Here is a 26,169-nt window from a genome sequence, read left to right as displayed (position 1 = left end):
CATCACCCAGGAGCAGGTTAGGGGTTAAGTGCCTTGCTCAAGGTCTCAATGGCAGTAGGGCACAATGACACAATCAAACATTACACATCAAAGATGAGAAACTGCTGGTATGTATAAGAATATAGTGAGTGTGTTAATGAGTTTGCACTGTCCTGTACACTCACCATCAGTAATGAAGCTATACTCTTTCTGGGCTCTAGAAGGCTCTGGGGCTTGCTGCGGCTGTTGTTGCTGGTTGTTGGGCACACAGGGAAGGGTCAGAGGGGCGTGGACACAGGGAGATGACCCTTCTCCAAAACCAGGTGGAGCATCTGAGGAGTAAGAGACACCACTGGTCAGACAAGGGGTCTCAACAAGAAGAGCAAAGACTTCTACCATAGCTACAGTGCCTTGCAAAAGTATTCAACCCCGTTGGCGTTTTTCCTATTTTGTTGCATTACAACCTGTAATTTAAATTGATTTTTATTTGGATTTCATATAATGGACATACACAAAATAGTCCAAATTGGTGAAGTGAAATGAAAAAAATAACTTGTTTCAGAAAATTCTAAAAAATAAATAACGGAAAAGTGGTGTGTGTATATGTATTCACCCCCTTTGCTATGAAGCCCCTAAATAAGATCTGGTGCAACCAATTACCGTCAGAAGTCACATAATAAGTTAAATAAAGTCCACCTGTGTGCAATCTAAGTGTCACAAGATCTGTCACATGATCTCAGTATATATACACCTGTTCTGAAAGGCCCCAGAGTCTGCAACACCACTAAGCAAGGGGCACCACCAAGCAAGCGGCACCATGAAGACCAAGGAGCTCTCCAAACAGGCAGGGATAAAGTTGTGGAGAAGTACAGATCAGGGTTGGGTTATAAAAAAATATCAGAAACTTTGAACATCCCACGGAGCACCATTAAATCCATTATTAAAAATTGAAAGAATGTGGCACCACAACAAACCTACCAAGAGAGGGCCGCCCACCAAAACTCACGGACCAGGCAAGGAGGGCATTAATCAGAGAGGCAACAAAGAGACCAAAGATAACCCTGAAGGAGCTGCAAAGCTCCACAGCGGAGATTGGTGTATCTGTCCATAGGACCACTTTAAGCCGTACACTCCACAGAGCTGGGCTTTACGGAAGAGTGGCCAGAAAAAAGCCATTGCTTAAAGAAAAAATAAGCAAACACATTTGGTGTTCGCCAAAAGCCATGTGGGAGACTCCCCAAACATATGGAATGAGGTACTCTGGTCAGATGAGACTAAAATTGAGCTTTTTGGCCATCAAGGAAAACACTATGTCTGGCGCAAACCCAACACCTCATCACCCCGAGAACACCATCCCCACATTGAAGCATGGTGTTGACAGCATCATGCTATGGGGATGTTTTTCATCGGCAGGGACTGGGAAACAGTCAGAATTGAAGGAATGATGGATGGGGCTAAATACAGGGATATTCTGTTTCAGTCTTCCAGAGATTTGAGACTGGGACGGAGGTTCACCTTCCAACAGGACAATGGCCCTAAGCATACTGCTAAAGCAACACTTGAGTGGTTAAAGGGGAGACATTGAAATGTCTTAGAATGGCCTAGTCAAAGCCCAGCCCAGAGACTTGCAGGGGGGGGGGGTTAATAGTTATGCACGCTCAAGTTTTCAGTTTTTTTGTCTTATTTCTTGTTCGTTTCACAATAAAAAATATTTTGCATCTTCAAAGTGGTAGGCATGTTGATGATACAAATGATACAAACCCCCAAAAAATCCATTTTAATTCCAGGTTGTAAGGCAACAAAATAGGAAAAATGCCAAGGGTGGTGAATACTTACACAAAGCATACGTTTTTATCCCTCTCACAATGCTGAGTTACAAGTATAGCTAAATGTCCATTAAATTCACATCTTTAAGGCATTGTACTTAACAGATTGACTTAAAATTAAATATATAGTCCTTTGACTGACCTGTAGAAGTACTGACCTGTCCAGTGTCTCTCAGGGTCTCCACAGCCTGTTTGTGAGTAGCTCCTTCCAAACTCTTCCCATTGACAGCCACCACTCTGTCACCTGGTATCAGTAAAGACAGGTATTATATACACAAAATCAGCAAATACCAGTCAAGCATTAAGTTGCTGACAACATGATACCAGGGCAGGTTTGGTAGGAATTCTACACACTGCATTCTGCCATGGTTTTGTTCATTAGGACACACTGTAGCACAATTTCTCAGTTTTGCAACAGAAGATGACTATCTTATTGGACAACCTACCATCCCCCCATACATTTTTTTTTTATACACAACCTAGACTTGTATTCATAGGGCAATAAAGGGAGGAAAGCAGAATGAAACAGGGAGGGACTACTAGGATTTTAGTTTTTTAAATTTTCCTATCACAATATTCCCTCCTGAACAAGACCCAGGTGATATCTTAGTCTTACCCTTCTGGATCCTTCCGTCCAGTTCTGCGGCTCCTTTAGGGATGATGGCCTTCACATAAACCCCTCCATGCCTCACACTAGTGTTCACTCCACCCTGAGGAGAACAGAGGTCAGTCAACCTGGCCAGGGAGCATAATGCGGTATTCATTTCTACCACGGACTCACTGACTCTTGTCTATGGATTTGTTATTATGACGATGATGATGATGATGATGATGATGATGATGATGATTATTATTATTATAGTGCAACTATCCAATTTATATTTGGCTAGTAGTGGTGTTATATTATAAGTATCAGATTTAGCTATTAGTAATAATCCCGGTCTGATTATAAGGGGTGTTGTTAATTTGTTAACATGATAGATTCACCATGAAAGATCATATGATTAAAGTGGAAAGACCCTTGAATAATAATATGTGCAACGACAGGCGATTGTGCTCTTTTTATTCTGAGATAGAAATTCAAATTAAAAATGTGAATGAATTTGTTTTGGTACTGATTTTATCGCTCGTCTTCGAATAGCTAAGTAAGGTGCCTAATTAATAAACTGGATGCGGTCAGTGAATGCCTTATGCAGGAAAGCATGCTTTCAATCATCAAGTTTGACATGCACGGAATAAAATCAGAGGAAAATCACACTGCTGGTCACACTTCAGCAAATCAAAGTGGTCAAGCAACCAGCAACACAACATCAAAGCAGGCATTAGTATGAGTATTAAAACCACACCACAATCAAACTGCGTGTTGTTTGTTTCTCACGTTCCTTCTATGTAGCAATGGGTGGGTTATCATGTGATCAAATTATCCTTCTGTAACCTCATCAATTCAAAATGTCTGTTTGAGAACACCAGCACGCAAAGAAGAGACACAAGGCAATCTACAAATCCCACAATGAAGCCTAGCAGCAGAGCAGAGCTTTGACTGAGCACAGCAGAGCTTTGATGGCAGTAGTAGTGCAGCAGAAGCTAAGGGAGCTAAAAAGACAAACACAATAACACATACAGTGCATTCGGAAAGTATTCAGACCCCTTGACCTTTTCCACATTTTGTTATGTTACAGCCTTATTCTTAAATGAATTAAATAGTTTTTTCCCCCTCATCAATCTACACACAATACGCCATAATGACAAAGCAAAAACTGCTTAGTAGACATTTTTGCAAATGTATAAAAAAATAAAAAACGGAAATATCACATTTACATAAGTATTCAGACCCTTTAGTCAGTACTTTGTTGAAGCACCTTTGGCAGCGATTACAGCCTCGGGTATGACGCTACAAGCTTGGCACACCTGTATTTGGGGAGTTTCTCCAATTCTTTTCTGCAGATCCTCTCAAGCTCTGTCAGGTTGGATGGTGAGCGTTGCTGCACAGCTATTTTCAGGTCTCTCCAGAGATGTTCGATCGGGTTCAAGTCCGGGCTCTGGCTGGGCTGCTCAAGGACATTCAGAGACTTGTCCCAAAGCCACTCATGCATTGTCTTGGCTGTGTGCTTAGGGTCGTTGTCCTGTTGGAAGATTAACCTTTGCCCCAGTCTGAGGTCCTGAGCGCTCTGGAGCAGGTTTTCATCAAGGATCTCTCTGTACTTTGCTCCGTTCATCTTTCCCTCGTTCCTGATTAGTCTCCCAGTCCCTGCCGCTGAAAAACATGCCCACAGCATGATGCTGCCACCATCATGCTTCCACGTAGCGATGGTGCCAGGTTTCCTCCAGACGTGACGCTTGGCATTCAGGCCATAGAGATCAATCTTGGTTTCATCAGACCAGAGAAACTAGTTTTTCATGGTCTGAGAGTTCTTTAGATGCCTTTTGGGAAACTCCAAGTGGGCTGTGATGTGCCTTTTACTGAGGAGTGGCTTCTGTCTGGCCACTCTAGCATAAAGGCCTGATTGGTGGAGTGCTGCATAGATGGTTGTCCTTCTGTAAGGTTCTCCCATCTCCACAGAGGAACTCTGGAGCTCTGTCAGAGTGACCATTTGGTTGTTTGTCACCTCCCTGACCAAGGCCCTTCTCCCCCGATTGCTCAGTTTGGCCGGGCGGCCAGCTCTAGGAAGAGTCTTGGTGGTTCCAAACTTCTTCCATTTAAGAATGATGGATGCCACTGTGTTCTTGGGGACCTTCAAATGCTGCAGACATTTTTTGGTACCCTTTGCCAGATCTGTGCCTTGACACAATCCTGTCTCGGTGCACTACGCACAATTCCTTCGACCTCATGGCTTGGTTTTTGCTCTGACATGCACTGTCAACTGTGGGACCTTTATATAGAAAGGTGTGTGCCTTTCCCTTATCATGTCCAATCAATTGTATTTACCACAGGTGGACTCCAATCAAGTTGCAAATACATCTCAAGGATGATCAATGGAACCATGATGCACCTGAGCTCAATTTCGAGTCTCATAGCAAAGGGTCTGAACACTTATGTAAATAAGCTACTTCTGTTTTTAATTTTTAATAAATGTGCAAACATTTCTAAAAACCTGTTTTCGCTTTGTCATTATGGGGTTTTGTATGTACAGTGAGGGGAAAAAGTATTTGATCCCCTGCTGATTTTGTATGTTTGCCCACTGACAAAGAAATGATCAGTCTATAATTTTAATGGTAGGTTTATTTGAACAGTGAGAGACAGAATAACAAGAAAATCCAGAAAAACGCATGTCAAAAATGTTATAAATTGATTTGCATTTTAATGAGGGAAATAAGTATTTGACCCCCTCTCAATCAGAAAGATTTCTGGCTCCCAGGTGTCTTTTATACAGGTAACGAGCTAAGATTAGGAGCACACTCTTAAAGGGAGTGCTCCTAATCTCAGTTTGTTACCTGTATAAAAGACACCTGTCCACAGAAGAAATCAATCAATCAGATTCCAAACTCTCCACCATGGCCAAGACCAAAGAGCTCTCCAAGGATGTCAGGGACAATATTGTAGACCTACACAAGGATGGAATGGGCTACAAGACCATCGCCAAGCAGCTTGGTGAGAAGGTGACAACAGTTGGTGCGATTATTCGCAAATGGAAGAAACACAAAATAACTGTCAATCTCCCTCGGCCTGGGGCTCCATGCAAGATCTCACCTCGTGGAGTTGCAATGATCATGAGAACGGTGAGGAATCAGCCCAGAACTACACGGGAGGATCTTGTCAATGATCTCAAGACAGCTGGGACCATAGTCACCAAGAAAACAATTGGTAACACACTACGCCATGAAGGACTAAAATCCTGCAGCGCCCGCAAGGTCCCCCTGCTCAAGAAAGCACATATACAGGGCCGTCTGAACTTTGCCAATGAACATCTGAATGATTCAGAGGAGAACTGGGTGAAAGTGTTGTGGTCAGATGAGACCAAAATCGAGCTCTTTGGCATCAAGGAGGAATGCTGCCTATGACCCCAAGAACACCATCCCCACCGTCAAACATGGAGGTGGAAACATTATGCTTTGGGGGTGTTTTTCTGCTAGGGGACAGGACAACTTCACCGCATCAAAGGGACAATGGACGGGGCCATGTACCGTCAAATTTTGGGTGAGAACCTGCTTCCCTCAGCCAGGGCATTGAAAATGGGTCGTGGATGGGTATTCCAGCATGACAATGACCCAAAACACACGGCCAAGGCAACAAAGGAGTGGCTCAAGAAGGAGAACATTAAGGTCCTGGAGTGGCCTAGCCAGTCTCCAGACCTTAATCCCATAGAAAATATGTGGAGGGAGCTGAAGGTTCGAGTTGCCAAACGTCAGTCTCGAAACCTAAATGACTTGGAGAAGATCTGCAAAGAGGAGTGGAACAAAATCCCTTCTGAGATGTGTGCAAACCTGGTGGCCAAGTACAAGAAACATCTGAACTCTGTGATTGCCAACAAGGGTTTTGCCACCAAGTACGAAGTAATGTTTTGCAGAGGGGTCAAACACTTATTTCCCTCATTAAAATGCAAATCAATTTATAACATTTTTGACATGCGTTTTTCTGGATTTATATGGTTGTTATTCTGTCTCTCACTTTTCAAATAAACCTACCATTAAAATTATAGACTGATCATGTCTTTGTCAATGGGCAAATGTGCAAAATCAGCAGGGGATCAAATACTTTTTCCCTCACTGTAGATTGATGAGGAAAAATTTAATTTAATCAATTTTAGAACAAGGCTGTAACGTAACAAAATGTGGAAAAAGTGAAGGGTTCTGATTACTTACCGAATGCACTGTATACACAAGAGTCATGAGACGGAGGAAAAAAATTAAAATAAACAAGAGAGAGTGAAAACCTTTCCGAACAATACCATGACACTTATGCCCAGGCTGCTGTCCTTTTTAGACAGCTCAATGTCAAATAGATCTCCTGGAGAGAGACTACTGACCCCCGGGACATTACCACTTAACCCTCCCATGCTGCCATGGGGGAGAGGAGGAGTGAACTCCTGCAAACAGAGAATATGGCAATAAATGGAACGTTGTTACCAGGTAACAGACAGGAGAGAGAGAAAATAACAGGAAGTAGATAGGGGGGAGAAGAATTGGAATCGGAAGCATAACATACAGTACAATAGGGTTCAAAGGATGACATGCAGCCATAATATATAACGCTGTTTTGCATTTGTTGACATTCTAAATGCAATGACAGGTAGCCAGACAATGATTAAACAAACAGGCAATTTGTTTGTAAAGAACGTCAAGCATTTGAGTTTGTTAACTACATGTATCTTTGTCGTGGTTTGGTGGTGACTACAGTACTGTATAGTGTACCTGGGGGTACAAACATATGAGAGAAACTATTAGGGACTGATTCTCAGGTAGTTTTCAGGTAATACACAAGATGTTTTCAACATTATTTGCAGTAAATATTCCTCTTGAATTTGAGCTTGTAGCCTACTGACTTTCAGAAATGTGAAAAGCACCCAAAAAACTCATACAAAAAAAACAACAGACAAAAACTACAGTGAAACAGTCCTAGTCACTCAAACAGACTTTCAGAAATGTGAAAAGCAACTAATAAACAGACAAAAACAGTCATCTACAGTGAATCACAGCCCTGGTCATTGAAACAGAGATAGCAACTGTTGAACTCCTGTCAGAATACACACCAGCGCCTACCTTTTTAAGCTTTTGTTTCTCTTGACTACTAGAGTACGTCTCCTCATCCATATCAGAGTCTCCTCTATCTGAATAATCCGGATCTTTAGGGACCTCAAGGATCTTAGCTTTCCTGGTTTTGGGTGGCAACACTGGTGGAGCTGTTTCGATGGGTGCGATGTTGATGGTCCGGTCCTGGTGATGGAGTATGGATACAGGTACTGAAGCGGGCAGGGTGCGATGGGGGTGGGTGCTGTTGACTGGGGTCTGGAGGGGTGCATTGGTGCTCTCGGTGCTGGAGTCCTGTGAGCTGAGGCTGCCCTGGCGTTGGACAGGGGAGACAGACGAGGGGGTAGGGGTGGTGGTGGTGGGGAGAGGAGGGCTGGGGGAGCTTGTTCCTGCCTCCTGTTCCTCAGATGATGACTCAAAATCCAGGTCCTGTTGTCTATGGCTGGAGACCGCCAGGGGAGCCTGTGGTTTATATGGAACAAACCCTGATGGAGAATCTAGAGGAGATTAAGAAATACTGGTTACCGTAAAACTTCAATTAATATCCCAGGCATTTATTTGCTTAAATCACTGAACACATCAGGTGCTTATTAGAGACAGGCATCTATTTCCTTAATACACACAGCTTTTGCTCATTTGCTCATTTGCATAGTTCATTGTTTAATTCCAGCATTCACTTCCAGCATTTTAATTTATTTCTTCATTTACTGCACTAATTTGTTATCATTTACATACTGTGTATGAATAATTATTATCCCCTTTGACTGTGTATTTAAGGAAGTTCTTACTTTCGCCACTAGAGGGCCATAGGCCGATATCTGGGGGTCTGTACTGCCGAAGTTGTTCACCGTTTTTGTGCTTGCCAGTTAGCTAGTAGTTGTCAGCTGTTAGCAGCCAATGACTAGCAGTTTCTTACTGCCAATAAAAACGGATGATTGCCATCATTTTATCGAGTCACTACTGAATTATTTAATGTAAAAAATCGAACAAACCTTGTAAACAATTAATAATAAATAATAATAATACATCATTTAGCAGACGCTTTTATCCAAAGCGACTTACAGTCATGCGTGCATACATTTTTGTGTATGGGTGGTCCCGGGGATCGAACCCACTACCTTGGCGTTACAGGCGCCGTGCTCTACCAGCTGAGCTACAGAGGACCAATTCATGGTAATTCATGGTAACCTCATAAACAATTCATTTAGACCTGCCGTTTATTTGAAATAGGCATTTATTTGCTGAAATGTGTGTCGTTGCCCAGCTATTAAACGTGACAGGTGGCTATTTGAGACTGCGTTCAATTGAAGTTTTATGGTATATGATTGCTCTGCTACTACTCTCATTGACACTTATAGCTACTCATAAATGTTTATAACATACATTCATAAAGATTTCTGGTTATAAGATTGTTGTGCTACTACTCTTACATTATCTATTGTACTTAGTGTCACGCTCGTCGGGAACAGAGGAGGACCAAGGCGCAGCGTGGAATGCGAACATTTTATTAATTTGAATGAACACACGAACAAAACAACAAAACGAAAACGTGACGTCCCTGGTTACATACACGAACCAACACGGAACAAGAAACCACAATGAATGAATGCCTAACGGCTACCTAAGTATGACTCCCAATCAGAGACAACGAGCTACAGCCGTCTCTGATTGGGAGCCACCCTGGCCAACAAAGATATACAACAACTAGAACCAACACACATGAAAACTCACACCCTGGCTCAACATACTAGAGTCCCCAGAGCCAGGGCGTGACAGTACCCCCCCCTAAAGGCGCGGACTCCGACCGCGGCAACCAAATACCACATGGGAGGGACCGGGTGGGCACTCCGCCTTGGCGGCGGATCCGGCTCCGGGCATGATCCCCACTCGCTCTCTAACCCCCCAAAGTACCCCTGGTCCGGTCTGGCCCTGCTGACCGGAGCTGGACTGCACACTGGTGGAGCGGATTGCTCTAGCTCCGGCGTGAAGCAGCTGACCCGTGCTGAACCAGGCACCAGTGGAACAGGCACGGGCTGTGCCGGACTGACGACGCACACCACTGGCTTGGTGTGGGGAGCAGGAACGGCCCGAGCCGGGCTGACGAAACGCACCCCTGACTTGGTGCGGGGAGCAGGAGCGGGCCGAACCGGGCTGACGAAACGCACCACTGACTTGGTGCGGGGAGCAGGAACGGGCCGAGCCGGACTGACGAAGCGCACCACTGACTTGGTGCGGGGAGCAGGAACGGGCCGAGCCGGGTGACGAAGCGCACCACTGACTTGGTGCGGGGAGCAGGAACGGGCCGAGCCGGGCTGACGAAGCGCACCACTGACTTGGTGCGGGGAGCAGGAACGGGCCGATCCGGGCTGACAAAGCGCACCACTGACTTGGTGCGGGGAGCAGGAACGGGCCGAGCCGGGCTGACGAAGCGCACCACTGACTTGGTGCGGGGAGCAGGAACGGGCCGAGCCGGGCTGACGACGCGCACCATTGGCCTGGTGCGGGGAGCAGGAACAGGCCGGACCGTACTGGGGACACACACCACTGGTCCTACGCAGGGATCTGGAATGGGCCGGACCGGACTGGTAACACACCCCAGTACCTCTCGCCGTGCCTCTACACCTTCCATCCCCTCTTCGACCAGTGGCCCCCGTAACCTGGCGGCCTCCTCTGCCAACCCGCTGGGCCGCGGTCTCCTGCTGGCCCGTCGTCCACGGCGTTAGCCCCCCCCTAAAAATTTTCTGGGCGTCTCTCCTACCCATGGACCAGGTCTCCATGTCCCTCGCCAGCCTTTCGCCCTTCTGCTTCCATGTCAAGCCCTTCTCTTCCTCTCCCGGCTTGACCCAGTCGAGGAGGCGAAGGAGATCTGCTAGAGATCTCCCTGGCGATGGCTCCTGGACACGCTGCTTGGTCCAGTCTTGGTGGTTTCTTCTGTCACGCTCGTCGGGAACAGAGGAGGACCAAGGCGCAGCGTGGAATGCGAACATTTTATTAATTTGAATGAACACACGAACAAAACAACAAAACGAAAACGTGACGTCCCTGGTTACATACACGAACCAACACGGAACAAGAAACCACAATGAATGAATGCCTAACGGCTACCTAAGTATGACTCCCAATCAGAGACAACGAGCTACAGCCGTCTCTGATTGGGAGCCACCCTGGCCAACAAAGATATACAACAACTAGAACCAACACACATGAAAACTCACACCCTGGCTCAACATACTAGAGTCCCCAGAGCCAGGGCGTGACACTTAGCCCATTCTCAACACATAAACAATGAGCTAATAAAGTGGCAACACTTCCTATAAATACTGTCTCGTAATGCATTAAGTGAATTTTGAATGCCTTATGAGCTATACATAATGCCATTTAATGTTTGACATAGGCGTTAATAACTGCTCAGAATATCTATAATAACTCCATAGCTACTTTCGAATAGCCTCTCTCTGGGCTGGGACACCACCAGTGTGATGTCATCTGAAGCAGTCTGTAGGATATCGATGGCAGCATTGTGGGGAAGGCCCTATAGGTTCACCTCATTCACAGAGATCAGACGGTTCCCTACAGACCACAATACACAGTGGCACTGTCAGTCACACTGTACATACTGGAGCCATCCGTATCTATTCCATACATTCAGTCAGGCATAGCTTTCTTTAAGGATGTTTTTATGGACCATCCCAGCTGGGCAAAACTGGTTGAAATGACGTCATTACACAACCAGGCTACAATCAGTTATGGTTATTATAATGATGTCATTCCAACCAGCTGTACTCCCTATGATCTGTTGTCTATTCCACATAACTCAAAGTCAGAATCTCTCTCTATAAGGACGTTATTGGGGATCAGCAGAATTAGTTCAAAGTTTGAGTGGTGGTTATTATGCGTTATCATGTTTAGACATGATCAGAAATTATTTTAAAAAAGGAATGTCTCACTGAGCTGGCTTGAGGTAGCAGTTGACATCAGCAGGACCCCCAGGAGTTATGGAGCTGATGAAGGTCCCCAGATCCACACAACCTGAATTCTCCCCTCCAACCATCTGAAACCCTAAACAGAGACACAGAGACAGCAGATTAGTATAAACATGAATGTGAACCAATGCCATGGAAATCTCTATAATAATGTGCCAACCACCAGATTGAGAGACTTAACAAGAAACCATAAAATGCCTTCCATCACTACCACTAAGTCATATAGCTGTAGCCCAATAGCATCTGTTTTTGAGGTCCATCCATCATAGCTAAATGTTGTGGCACCACTAAATGAGGTTGTTTTTGTCTGAGAGTCTCAGTCCAGAGCACCTGCTCTAGGCCTGATAACCCTTCTGAAAGCCCTGGGACTAACCTCAGCCATTTATCAGTTTCTCTGTAAGAACTCAGCAGGCTCTATTGCAGCTTCCCTGAATCTATTGCTTCCCAATCCATCAAACCGGTCCCGACGATCCAAGCTACGCCACAGAGTAAGAAGGGAACTCACCCAGGCCATACTTCACATCGTTCTTCAGATTCACCGCGGTAATCTCTCTCTCTGGGGACGGCAAGGCATTCAGCTTATCTTTCAAGGGGAAGCATTTATACCTAGTATGTTTATAAAGCTAGCATGTACACAGTGTACAAAACATTAGAAACACCTTCCTAATATTGAGTTGCACCTCCTTTTACCCTCAGAACAGACTCAATTCGTCAGGGCAAAGTGTCGAAAGCGTTCCATAGGGATGCTGGCCCATGTTGACTCCAATGCTTCCCACAGTTGTGTCAAGTTGGCTGGTGGATATTTCTCCATACACACGGGAAACTGTTGAGCGTGAAAAACCCAGCAGCGTTGCAGTTCTTGACACTCAAACCGGTGCGCCTGGCACCTACAGTTCAAAGGCACTTAAATATTTTGTCTTTCCCATTCACGCTCAATGGCACACATACACAATCTCCATTGTCTCAAGGCTTAAAAATCCTTCTTTAACCGGTCTCCTCCCCTTCATCTACACTGATTTAAGTGGATTTAACAGGTGACATCAATAAGGCATCATAGCTTTCACCTGGATTCAACTGGTCAGACTACTGTATGTCATGGAAAGAGCATATGTTTTGTACACTCAGTATGTTGTGCTATATGTGTTTTGTAAACAGATATTATTTCATATTTGATAGTACATTTATACAATTCTGTAAGGTTACTGAGGATTTTCTAGCAAGTAATAAGAAGCTTATTGCAGGAACCCCAGTAACCTAATAAAACACATTTACATTTACATTTTAGTCATTTAGCAGACACTCTTATCCAGAGCAACTTACAGTTAGTGAGTGCATACATTATTTTTTTATTTTTCATACTGGCCCCCCGTGGGAATCAAACCCACAACCCTGGCGTTGCAAACGCCATGCTCTACCAACTGAGCTACATCCCTCACTATGCACATCACTCTGCAAGATAAATTATTTATAAAAAACACAAGCAAAGTGCGAATGGACGGCATTATCTGTGTGTGTGTGTTTATTATCCCTCGTCTATCCCTAAGAAGACCGATTAAACTGCTCTGCTGGCAGTGGAGGCTGGTGGGAGGAATTATAGGAGGACGGGCTCATTGTAATGGCTAGAATGGAATACCTAGAATGGAGTCAAACGTGGTTTCCATATGCTAGATACCGTTCCATATATTCCATTCCAGTGATAAAAGGGAAAGTCATGATGGATGTTGGTGCCAAGCATGGGGCTATTAAACTGGAGCTGCGTCCAAAATGGCACCCTATTCCCTATATTATATATTGCACCATTTTTTTCAAATTTAGTGCACTGCACTATATAGGGAATAGGGTGCAATTGCAGACGCACTCTGGGGAACAGAAGCCAGAGTTATGTGGCTCTTATGTAACTCTACCAGTGAAACACAGTGTTGTTAGAATTTATATAACCCTATATAACTGAAGCAAACTACAGTGAATAATCACACACAACAGACCGATGTCTGCATCCCAAATGGCACCCTATTCCCTTGAAAGTGCACTACTTTTGACCAGGGCCCATAGGGCTCTGGTCAAAAGTAGTGCTATATATACAGAATAGGGTGCCATTTGGGATGCAGCCATCGGTCTGTTGATAGCTTGTGGAGAGAGAGAGCCCAGGGAAACCTACCATTAACACTAGTTAGAGAGGGATGCATTGAGGGCAACCCAGAGCTGTGCATGCTCAACCCTGGAGAGAGAACAAAAAAGGAGTGATTAGATGCCTACCAGTTCAGACAAGGGCAGATAGCGCCAATGCTCTCCCTCCACCCCCCACCACTTCCGACAGTGCCAGACAACACAAAGACAAAACAGCAAACCCAACCCCCATTTCGTCTCATACAGTTAGCAGCCAGGGGAAAATAAAATATCCTGACCTACGACACAGGCATGTCCTGTCTCGTCGATGAAGGAGTCGTCAGACTCTTTCTGGAACCTCTTGAGACTCCAGGCAGGGCTGGGGCTGCCGTGGGACGCTAAGGAGCCAAAAACTCTGTAGAGGAGAAAGGGAAGAGAGACAGAGAGAAAGAGAAAGGAAGGAGAAAGACCATTAACATTCCTACAGAGCAAAACCATTGCAGAGTATGTTCTTTTTGCCATCATGCAATCTGGATGTAGAGGAATCTGAGTGTAAGGGCAAACTGGCACAGCCCAAATAAAATAAAATCCATTTTTATTTGCCACATGTACCGAATAGGCCTTACAGTGAAATGCTTACTTACAAGCCCTTAACCAACAATGCAGTTGGGAACAAAAAAGTGGGAAGTAAAAAATAGATGAGTAAAAAATTAAAATAGCAAATACTTAAAGAGCAGCAGTAAAATAAAGTAACAGTAGGGAGGCTATATACAGGGCGTACCAGTACAGAGTCAATCATGCGGGGGCACCGGTTAGTCGAGGTAATTGAGGTAATTGAGGCAATTGGGTGTGTGTGTGGGGGGCAAAGTGGTCTGCAACAGCCCCAAATATACAGCTAAATTAAGAGCAAATCTTAGGAAAGAACTACTGGTTAGGATATATAATAATGGACTAGGATAAAGTCCATTATTGAGATGGTAGTTAGCAATCTGACTAGAGAAAGATCAAATAAAAATTGTTACAGGCTTTGTAAACAACAGGTGTAGACTAACAGTGAAATGCTTACTTACCGGCCCTTCCCAACAATGCAGAGAGAAGAAAAGAGAAATAATAGAAAAATAATAACACAAGGAATAAAAATAAGAGTAACGATAACTTGGCTATATACACGAGGTACCAGTACCGAGTCGATGTGCAGGGGTACGAGGTAATTTAGATAGATACAGTATGTACATATACAGTGCCTTCAAAAAGTATTCACACCCCTTGACTTTTTCCACACTTTGATGAGTTACAGCCTGAATTTTTAAAATGGATTAAATTGAGATTTTTGGGTCACTGGCCTACACACAATACCCCACATAATGTCAAAGTGGAATTATGTTTTTAGAAATTTTTACAAATTAATAAAAAATGAGAAGCTGAAAATATCTTCAGTTAATAAGTATTCAACCCTTTTGTTATGACAAGCCTAAATAAGTTCAGGAATAAAAATTAGCTTAACACGTCATACACAGTAATAAGTTGCATGGACTCTGTGTGCAATAATAGTGTTTAACATGATTTTTGAATGACTACCTCATCTCTGTACCCCACACATACAATGATCTGTAAGGTCCCTCAGTCGAGCAGTGAATTTCAAACACAGATTCAACTACAAAGACCAGGAAGGTTTTCCAATGCCTCGCAAAGAAGGGCACCTATTGGTAAATGGGTTAAAAAAAAGCAGAAATTGAATATCCCTTTGAGCATGGTGAAGCTATTAATTACACTTTGGATGGTGTATCAATACACCCAGTAACTACAAAGATACAGGCGTCCTTCCTAACTCAGTTGCCGGAGAGGAAGGAAACCACTCAGGGATTTCACTATGAGGCCAATGGTGACTTTAAAATTGTTACAGAGTTGAATGGCTGTGATAGGAGAAAACCGAGGATGGATCAACATTGTAGTTACTCCACAATACTAACCTAATTGACAAAGTGAAAAGAAGGAAGCCTGTACAACATACAAATATTCCAAAACATGCATCCTGCTTGCAACAAGGCACTAAAGTAATACTGCATAAAATGTGGCAAAGCAATTAACTTTTTATCCTGAATACAAAGTGTTATGTTTGGGGAAAATCGAATACAACACATTACTGACTACCACTATCCATATTTTCAAGCATAGTGGTGGCTGCATCATGTTATGGGTATGTTTGTAATTATTAAGGACTGTGGAGTTTTTCAGGATAAAAAAGAAACGGAATGGAGCTAAGAACAGGCAAAATCTGGTTAATTCCGCTTTCCACCATTCAATGGTAGATGAAGTCACCTTTCAGCAGGACAATAACCTAAAACAAAAGGCCAAATCTACAATGGAGTTGCTTACCAAGAAGACAGTGAATGTTCCTGAGTGGCCGAGTTACAGTTTTGACTTAAATCTTATTGAAAATCTATGGCAAGTCCTGAAAATGGTTGTCTAGCTATGATCAACAACCAATTTGACAGAGCTTGAATAATTTTGAAAAGAATAATGGGCAAATCCAGGTGTGGAAAGCTCTTAGAGACTTACAGCCATAATCGCTGCCAAAAGTGATTCTAAAATGTATTGACTCAGGGGGTTGAATACTTATCTAATCAAGATATATTACTGTTTTATTTTTCATATATATATTGTGATGTCACGAGAGGCTGTGTCCTGGAGGGACGTTACATCCCCCTGAGGTGGCTGCAAACCCAGACAGCTATGGCTCCATCTGCTGGTATGGTCGGGAACTCCACCCCTCTATGGCCAATCTTCCCACGCAGCTGAAACAAATGAGGAGCGGATGAGCTGAAGGGGTGGGAAGGGAAGAGACACAGTCTCCAACCTGGGCTCTCTGGAGGACAAGAGTGCTGCACGTCCACTTCCATGAGGAATATAAGGATTTGGAGATACTTACCTTTGGGAAATACTCACCTTTGGAAATATGCACCTGTGGAAATACGTGAGAGACATTTGGAAGGACTTTTTTGCTGGGTTGGCCACTAGCTGCAACGTGGACTACAGTAAGGCTGGGGAAAAGTTATCTGAGCGAGTGAGAATTATGATTTTGGATGTGGAAGAGACATCCCTGAACTGTTAACCCTTAAAGAGCCACAAGAGAACAGAATTTTGTTATATTTTCGTTAATTTCCCAAGACCTATAATAAAATCCTTGTTTTGTTTGAACCTTGTCTCCTTGCACTACTTGAGCAATCCCGCTGAAAGCTGTGTAGCCTCTCGTGACGTCACAGATGGTGGAGAATACAGGCACGCTCAAGCGTTAAAAGTGCATGTCAGAGGAGGATACCGAAGGTTTGATCACCCAGTTTTCCAAGTTGGCCGTAGGCTCCCCGCCGACTGAAATGGAGGACATATTGAAAGCCCTTGTTGCTGGCCAGCAAGCCCAGATGCAAGCAAACGTGGCTCTCTTGGAGGAGCAAAAGAAAGCCAACCTTCTGAAGGCAGAGGAATTGCAGTTGCAGAGACAGAGGGTGGTCCAAAATACCCGCCCAATAAAGGCAAGTGACTTTATATCTAAGATGGGAGCTACCGATGACATTGAGGCATACCTGCATGCATTTGAGGCCACGGCCACTAGGGAAGCCTGGCCCAAGCAACAGTGGGTTGGTCTGTTAGCCCCCTTTCTAACCGGGGAATCGCTGAATGCTGTCCGGGACCTGGGCCCTGACCAGGTTACTGACTATGATGCCCTGAAGTCTGAGATCCTCAGCAGATATGGACTCACAAAGTTTGGTATGGCCCAGCGCTTTCACAGCTGGACCTTCCAACCAGACCAACCTCCTCGGGCGCAGATGCATGAACTTGTCCGAATCGCAAGGAAATGGCTGGATCCGCAGAGGAATACAGCAGCGGCGGTGGTGGAGGCCGTTGTGGTGGATCGTTACCTACGCGCCCCTGCCTTATGAGGCCAAACGGTTCATCAGTCAACAGGCCTTGACCACGGCTGATCTGACCGTGGAAGCTGTGGAAAAGTACCAGGCCACAGCGGAGATGCTGAATGCTTCCCGAAAAAGACCCCAGGAGGGCGGCCCCACCACAAATGGGAAGAACCCGTCCAAAGGACCCCCAAGGTCTCGAACCCAGCCACGTCAGGACTTATCCCGGCTCCAGGGGGAGCCAGAAACCAGGCGGGTCCAAGAAGAGTACACCAGGAGGGGGAAACTTCGACAGTGTTACCGGTGTGGGGAGATGGGACATATCTCCTGGCAGTGTGGGAAACCAGCCGATGAACCTATGCCCACTGCGGAGTCCTCCAGCTCAGCACCCACACACCGTTTTGCCTCGCTCTTGGGAGTCGTAGATGGCGGCCCAGATCGACCCCCCACCTGCCCGGTAACTGTGAATCACCATGATGTGGAGGCCTTACTGGATTCTGGTAGCCGGGCCACCCTGGTGCGTAAGGATTTGGTGGGCCCAACGTGTCTGACCCCGGGGAAAGTCCTCCCAGTTTCCTGTGTCCATGGGGACACCAGAGAATACCCCATTACTGAACTTACAATGACCAGCACACGGGGAACCATACACACGACGGCGGGGGTGGTTGATTCCCTCCCCGTCCCTGTCCTAATTGGACGAGACTGCCCAGCCTTTTACCCACTCTGGAGAGAGTCTCAGGAGAGGATAACCCGAGTACCTCGGAAACGGAGAGGCAAGACTCATCCTGGGAAGGCTCCGGTGCAATCCTCCGAGTTACTCACTCCCGCCCGGGCTCTGATAGGGATGGCAGGTGCCCAGACCGACACCGAGACTGGTCCGGATACGGGAGAAGAGAACGCAGCCCAGGAAAGCGCTCCGTTCTCCAGTGAAGAAGACGTCCCAGGCACCCAAGAGCTTCCCCCTCTCACAGGCCAGTATGGTACGGCTCAATTACAAGATCCTACTCTTGCAAATGCCTTAAGAAATGTGCAGGTATTAGAAGGTGTAGTGTTAGGTGATAAGACAAACCCTACTTACCCCCATTTCGCAGTAAACCGGGGGTTAGTATATCAGATAGTCAAGAAAAATGATGAAGTGCATGAACAGCTCCTCGTGCCACAGCCCTATCGGGCCACAGTACTCAACCTAGCACACACACACCCGCTAGGGGCCCACTTGGGGGGTGGAAGACTAAGGAAAGAATCATGCAACGTTTCTTTTGGCCAGGAGTACACAAAGAGATAGAGAACTACTGCCGTAGTTGCCCTGAGTGTCAGCAGGTTGCGCCAAAGCCCACATATAGAAACCCGCTCATTCCCTTGCCCATTATCAAAACTCCTTTTGAGAGGATTGGATTAGACATAGTCGGGCCCTTACCGAAAAGTTCCAGGGGACATCAATACATTCTGGTCATTCTGGACTATGCATCCCGGTACCCGGAGGCCATTCCGCTGAGGAAGGCTACATCCAGACAAATCGCCAAGGAGCTGTTCCGTCTCTCAACTAGTCTGGGAATCCCAAAAGAGATATTGACGGACCAAGGGACTCCATTCATGTCCAGGGTGATGAAAGAACTCTGTGCTTTACTGAAAATCAAACAGCTGAGAACCTCGGTCTACCACCCCCAGACAGATGGCCTAGTCGAACGTTTTAACAAAACACTAAAATCCATGCTGCGGAAAGCGGTAGGGGAAGATGGGCGCAACTGGGATCAGCTGTTACCCTACATATTATTTGCGGTGAGAGAGGTACCTCAGTCTTCTACTGGTTTTTCACCCTTTGAGCTCTTGCTTTCCTACAGACCCAGAGGACTTCCTCGACATCGCCAAGGAGGCCTGGGAGGAGCAGCCATGCCAACAGCGGACACTGATCGACCATGTCGGGGCTATGAGGGAGAGAATGAAGGCCATCTATCCCATGATGCGGGAACACCTGGAGGCCAGTCAGCGGCAACAGCAAGCCTCCTACAACAGATCTGCTCAACCCAGGGAGTTTAAGCCGGGGGACAGAGTGCTGGTCCTGGTGCCAACCGTTGAGTGTAAATTCCTGGCAACCTGGCAAGGACCATATGAGGTCATTGAACGCATGGGAGAAGTAAACTACAAGGTGAGGCAACCAGATAAAAGAAAAACTGAGCAGATTTATCATGTTAACCTTTTAAAGAAGTGGCACGCCAGAGAGGCGCTGTTCAGCTGTCTACCCCCCACAGAGACCAAGGAACCGGCGCGAGAAGAGGTTCAGCTGGGTCCAAATCTGTCCCCACATCAACGACAGATGGCCCTGGAACTCGTGGAGCAGAACCAGGATGTCTTCTCCTCCCTTCCCGGTCACACAGAGGTGGTCCAACATGAGATCCGCACCATGCCTGGCCGAACGGTAAACCAGCGCCCGTACCGCGTGCCAGAGGCTCGTAAAGTGGTTATACAGAAGGAGGTAAGGAAGATGCGGGAGTTGGGAGTAATCGAAGAGTCCCACAGTGCCTGGGCAAGTCCCATCGTACTAGTTCCCAAGCCAGACGGTTCAGTACGATTTTGTAATGACTATCGAAAGTTGAATGAAGTGTCTGAATTTGATGCATACCCAATGCCTCGTGTCGATGATTTAATAGACTCCTTGGGGCATGCTCGTTTCCTAACCACTCTTGATCTCACAAAAGGCTACTGGCAGGTGCCCCTGACCCCGGCGTCTAAGGAGAAGACAGCCTTTGCCTCCCCGGGAGGGGCTCTACCAGTATACCCGACTTCCGTTTGGTCTCCACGGGGCACCTGCCACGTTCCAACGCCTGATGGATCGAGTCCTTGTGCCCCACAAGAGGCACGCAGCGGCTTATTTGGATGATGTTGTTATACAAAGTCCGGATTGGGCCAGCCACATACCCCGGGTACAAGCGGTGCTGGATTCGCTCAGGGAAGCAGGGCTCACGGCAAACCCGAAGAAGTGCAAGCTGGCCTTCAGTGAGACAAACTACCTGGGGTACACCATTGGGCGGGGGTTGGTCAAACCACAGGAAGCCAAACTGCGGGCCATACAGGACTGGCCGCAGCCCATCACCAAGAAGCAAGTAAGGTCATTTTTGGGCCTCGCTGGCTACTATAGACGCTTTATTGCAGATTTTGCTACCATAGCTGCACCGTTGACGGAGCTGACGACCAAACGCCACTCACGAATGGTGAAGTGGAACCCTGCGGCGGAGGCGGCTTTCCTCAACCTGGAAGCGAGCACTCTGCTCCAGTCCGATCCTGGTGGCACCAGACTTCAAGAAGGAATTCATTGTCCAAGCGGATGCTTCGGAGGTGGGTCTGGGTGCTGTCCTCACCCAGGCACATGACGGTGAAGAACATCCCATTCTCTACCTAAGCAGAAAGTTACTTCCAAGAGAGAAGAACTATTCAACGGTGGAGAAAGAATGTCTGGCTGTAGTCTGGGCCCTGGAGTCCCTTTGGTTCTATCTCCTGGGCCGACGTTTCATGGTGGTATCTGATCACGCCCCTCTGCAGTGGATGGCCAAGAACAAGGAATCAAACAGTAGAGTAACCAGATGGTTTTTGAGCTTGCAACCGTTTAACTTTTCTGTTGTCCACAGGGCTGGCAAGCACCACGGCAATGCGGACGCCCTCCCGGCGTGATGCCTTCTTCGCTGCCTTTACCCGACGAGGACGTCGGTCCCGAGGAGGGGGATGTGTGATGTCACGAGAGGCTGTGTCCTGGAGGGACGTTACATCCCCCTGAGGTGGCTGCAAACCCAGACAGCTATGGCTCCATCTGCTGGTATGGTCGGGAACTCCACCCCTCTATGGCCAATCTTCCCACGCAGCTGAAACAAATGAGGAGCGGATGAGCTGAAGGGGTGGGAAGGGAAGAGACACAGTCTCCAACCTGGGCTCTCTGGAGGACAAGAGTGCTGCACGTCCACTTCCATGAGGAATATAAGGATTTGGAGATACTTACCTTTGGGAAATACTCACCTTTGGAAATATGCACCTGTGGAAATACGTGAGAGACATTTGGAAGGACTTTTTGCTGGGTTGGCCACTAGCTGCAACGTGGACTACAGTAAGGCTGGGGAAAAGTTATCTGAGCGAGTGAGAATTATGATTTTGGATGTGGAAGAGACATCCCTGAACTGTTAACCCTTAAAGAGCCACAAGAGAACAGAATTTTGTTATATTTTCGTTAATTTCCCAAGACCTATAATAAAATCCTTGTTTTGTTTGAACCTTGTCTCCTTGCACTACTTGAGCAATCCCGCTGAAAGCTGTGTAGCCTCTCGTGACGTCACAATATATACAGTACCAGTCAAAAGTTTGGACACACCTACTAATTCAAGGGTTTTTCTTTATTTTTATTATTTTCTACATTGTAGAATAATAGTGAAGACATCAAAACTATGAAATAACACATATGGAATCATGTAGTAACCAAAAAAGTGTTAAACAAATCAAAATATATTTTATATTTGAGATTCTTCAAAGTAGCCACCCTTTTCCTTGATGACAGCTTTGCACACTCTTGGCATTCTCTCAAACAGCTTCATGGGGTAGTCGCCTGGAATGCATTTCAATTAACAGGTGTGCCTTGTTAAAAGTTAATTTGTTTAATTTATTTCCTTCTTAATGTGTTTCAGCCAATTAGTTGTGTTGTGACAAGGTAGGGTTGGTATACAGAATATAGCCCTATTTGGTAAAAGACCAAGTCCATATTATGTCAAGAACAGCTCAAATAAGCAAAGAGAAACGACAGTCCATCATTACTTTAAGACATGAAGGTCAGTCAATCTGGAACATTTCAAGAAGTTTTAAAGTTTCTTCAAGTGCAGTCGCAAAAACCATCAAGCGCTATGATGAAACTGGCTCTCATGAGGACTGCCACAGGACAGGAAGACCCAGAGTTACATCTGCAGCAGAGGATAAGTTAATTAGAGTTACCAGCCTCAGATATTGCAGCCCAAATAAATGCTTCACATAGTTCAAGTAACAGACACATCTCAACATCAACTGTTCAGGGGAGACTGTGTGAATCAGGCCTTCATGGTCGAATTGCTGCAAAGAAACCACTACTAAAGGACACCAATAAGAAGAAGAGACTTGCTTGGGCCAAGAAACACGAGCAGTGGACATTAGACCAGTGGAAATCTGTCCTTTGGTCTGATGAGTCCAAATTTGAGATTTTTGGTTCCACCCACAGTGTCTTTGTGAAACAGAGTAGGTGAACGGATGATCTCCACATGTGTGGTTCTCACCGTGAAGCATGGAGGAGGAAGTGCGATAGTTTGGGGTGCTTTGCTGGTGACACTCTCTGTGATTTATTTAGAATTCAAGGCACACTTAAGGGATTAGGGCCTGTTCCGGAATGAGCAGTACGTTCACAGCTGCCAACTCGTTGAAGTAGAAAGTAGAAATCTTCATCCAAATCAAGGTTAGTGATCGCTGTTCTAATGTCCAGGAGCTGCTTTCGGTCATAGGAAATTATGGTGAAAATATTATGTACAAAAATAGGATGTACAAAAAGAGTTACGATCAGCGTAAAAAAAACACACAAACTAGCAGAATTGGTCAGGAGCCCGTAAGATGGCAGCGATCCACTGCAGCGCCATCTCTCCCTGGCAGCCATACTGATCTACAGACAGAGAGATATTATACAGTAATTAGATGCTGAATGTGCTGAAAGTACGTAATCCCTGCCCTGCCCTGTTCTAAGGTGAGTTCAGTCAGGACTACAGAGCACTGTCTGCTGCAATAACAACCATCTTTATTCAAAAGCTCTGGGTGTTTGACCACCACTATAATGAGGCAGAGGTGCTGCTTTGAATGAAGAGTAGCATGGAAAAGACAGCAGCACATGTGCAAAGAGGAATGCCTGGACTCACGTTTCCTGCTGGTGTACCACAGAGATTGAGCCTGTGTCAGAGCTGGCACGGGCATGGTTCAGAGCAGCCTGGGACTGGCTGTTGGAGGAGAAGGCCCTGTGCTCTGGAGACTCAGGCACCTGGAAAGATAGATGGATAGATAGACAATCTTGACTTAATTCATTTTATCTCTTAGTAAGGCAAAGGGCCTCAACAGTTAACAACAGTTTAAACACTATTAATCACAGAGGGAAATTTCACATTAAACAGGAGCAGAGAAAAACACACACATGCTGTTCAAGACAAAGACTCACTACAAATACAAAGTCAGGAGCCATAAACATATGCCATAAACATGCCCTGCCATTACAGACCACAATAGAATGACAAAAAAAATTGCACCATACCTGGCCCAGGTTGTGGTGTGATCTGCTCATCATCAGCCGGGTATTGGAGTGGTGGTGGTTCACAGGGGCCTTGTTCAGGGCCACCTAAGATAAGATAAACATGTATTATTTATAGTTTTTCACAAATAATTACATCATTAAAACTAGTAATCAAAATATTACAGGACATAAAATACAACAAACAAAGAACTGAGGAATGGGGACTACCGTGCCTTCGGAAAGTATTCAGACCCCTTGACTTTTTCCACATTTTGTTACGTTACAGCCTTTTTCTAAAATTGATTAAATTCTTACTTTTCCTCATCAATCTACACACAATACCTCATAATGACAAAGCAAAAACAGGTTTTTAGAAAATCTTGCAAATGTATAAAAAAAGTTTTTTGAAAATAAAAATTTCCATAAGTATTCAGACCCTTTACTGAGTATTTTGTTGAAGCACCTTATATATTTTTTTACCGCTTTTTTCTCCCCAATTTTGTGATATCCAATTGCAATCTTGTCTCATCGCTGCAACTTCCCAACGGGCTCGGGAGAGGCGAAGGTCGAGTCATGCGTCCCCCGAAACATGACCCTCCAAGCCTTGCTTCTTAACACTCGCACGCTTAACCCGGAAGGAGTTGCTAGAGCGCGATGAGCCAAGTAAAGCAGCCCCCGGCCAAACCCTCCCCTAACATTGACAACGCTGGGCCTATTGTGCGCCGCCCAATGGGACTCCCGGTCACGGCCGGTTTTGATACCACCATGCTTCACCATAGGGATGGTGCCAGGTTTCCTCCGACATGAGTCTTGGTGGTTCTAAACTTCTTCCATTTAAGAATGATGGAGGCCACTGTGTTCTTGGGGACCTTCAATGCTGTAGACATTTTTTGGTACCCTTCCCCAGATCTGTTCCTCGACACAATCCTGTCTCGGAGCTCTACGTACAATTCCGTCGACCTCATGGCTTGTTTTTTTCTCTGACATGCACTGTCAACTGTGGGACCTTATATAGACAGGTGTGTGCCTTTCCAAATCATTATGGGGTATTGTGTGTAGATTGATGAAGAAAAAAACATTGTAATCCATTTTAGAATAAGGCTGTAACGTAACAAAATGTGGAAAAAGGGAAGGGGTCTGAATACTTTCAGAATGCACTGTATATAAGTGATATACAAATGATTTATAACATTATTTACGTCTGAGTAAGAGATCCTCTTCAGGTGGTCTGTCTGAGCAGGCGGAGCGAGCTGAGGAGCTAGGGGCCAGGCTGGCAGAGCTCACTGCCCTCCCCATCCTCTCCACCCCACCAGGGCCCAGAGAATACTGCAGGCTGATGAGTGGAGAATTCTCTGTGGAAGAGGGGAAAGAACGATATTTAGTTAAATGCAAATTAAGAAACTGTATTAATCCCTGCTGGCAGACCAAGGATACAACTATGTCTCTCCACACAGGCAATATATAGATCTAACCATAAAAGAGACTCAATGTTTTACTTTTGTTTATGTTGTTAGCATAAGGCTAGAGATTGCCACTGGTGTCGATCTTCTCTTTCCAAAAAGGCAGACAATCGGTAGCAGGGCCACTCTTTTGTGGAAGCCTTATGTTCCACATAAAAAAATAAGATGATTAGGTAAGTTTAATTGAGGAAATGTGACAAAGCTCATATAGACATGCTGTAGTTAGTTCACCATCTCTATCCGTCTCACCTAGGTCCTGCAGCTCCTGGTTGTTCTGTCGGGCCTTCATCTGGAGGTGGAGTTTGTGCTGAGCAGAGCAGAGGTGCAGCAGATACTAACAGGTCTTGTTGCTGTCTGTCTGGAACAGGTGTTTGATCCCATCTGACGTGTTCTGAAGGCAGATCTTCTTCTTCTGCAGAAAAACATAAGGATAATAAAAGTGAGTTTGAGAAAAGGATAAAAGTGAGTGAGAGAAATATTGCAAAGCAATGCAGAGAAAGCAGGGTACGATTCCAGTGAGATAAATACACCAGCCTCTTGAAATGTTGAGATTCATTAATTGAATGGATTTATATAGCTCTTTTCCATTAGTTCAAATCATTTTATATAAGCAGATAATCACTTTATCAACCCCCAAAAATATGGCTATTAACTCAACTAGGACTAGGGAACCCCGATTCCAAATGTAAGCCTCACATTTTCAGAGAGACAGAATACTTACAGTGAAGGAGATCTTCTTGGTTTCTCTCCAGGGGAACCTTAATACAGGGGTTCTGTTTCCATTCAGGACCTCAAAGATGAGCACACCCTTGGAGTACACCCCTAGCATGATGCCTGTCTGGGACCACTTCTCAGGGAGGACGCGGTGGAAGTGAACTCCGTACTCTGTCAGCCTCTGGCTCACCTTCAGAGAATAAACAATCGTACCAATGACCTGCCACTGGCTCTGAG

The 26,169-nt window shown here is 45.5% G+C and overlaps 1 protein-coding gene across 1 annotated transcript in view; it reads right to left on the bottom strand.

Moving 5' to 3' along the window:
• The window catches only part of LOC121583528 (tyrosine-protein phosphatase non-receptor type 13-like), a 150,176-nt gene that overhangs the window by 76,829 nt on the left and 47,178 nt on the right, over window positions 1-26,169 (bottom strand). The window contains 15 exon segments of the mRNA XM_045225454.1: window positions 1,964-2,049; window positions 2,422-2,515; window positions 6,692-6,792; window positions 7,475-7,802; window positions 7,884-7,975; window positions 10,929-11,062; window positions 11,444-11,549; window positions 11,979-12,064; window positions 13,628-13,691; window positions 13,879-13,994; window positions 23,394-23,512; window positions 23,775-23,863; window positions 24,958-25,110; window positions 25,468-25,630; window positions 25,940-26,122. Coding sequence (XP_045081389.1) covers window positions 1,964-2,049; window positions 2,422-2,515; window positions 6,692-6,792; window positions 7,475-7,802; window positions 7,884-7,975; window positions 10,929-11,062; window positions 11,444-11,549; window positions 11,979-12,064; window positions 13,628-13,691; window positions 13,879-13,994; window positions 23,394-23,512; window positions 23,775-23,863; window positions 24,958-25,110; window positions 25,468-25,630; window positions 25,940-26,122 — 1,914 coding nt within the window.

The sequence above is a fragment of the Coregonus clupeaformis genome, chromosome 15, assembly GCF_020615455.1.
Source record: "Coregonus clupeaformis isolate EN_2021a chromosome 15, ASM2061545v1, whole genome shotgun sequence".
Taxonomy (NCBI): domain Eukaryota; kingdom Metazoa; phylum Chordata; class Actinopteri; order Salmoniformes; family Salmonidae; genus Coregonus; species Coregonus clupeaformis.
This window is presented reverse-complemented; position numbering and strand designations above follow the sequence as displayed.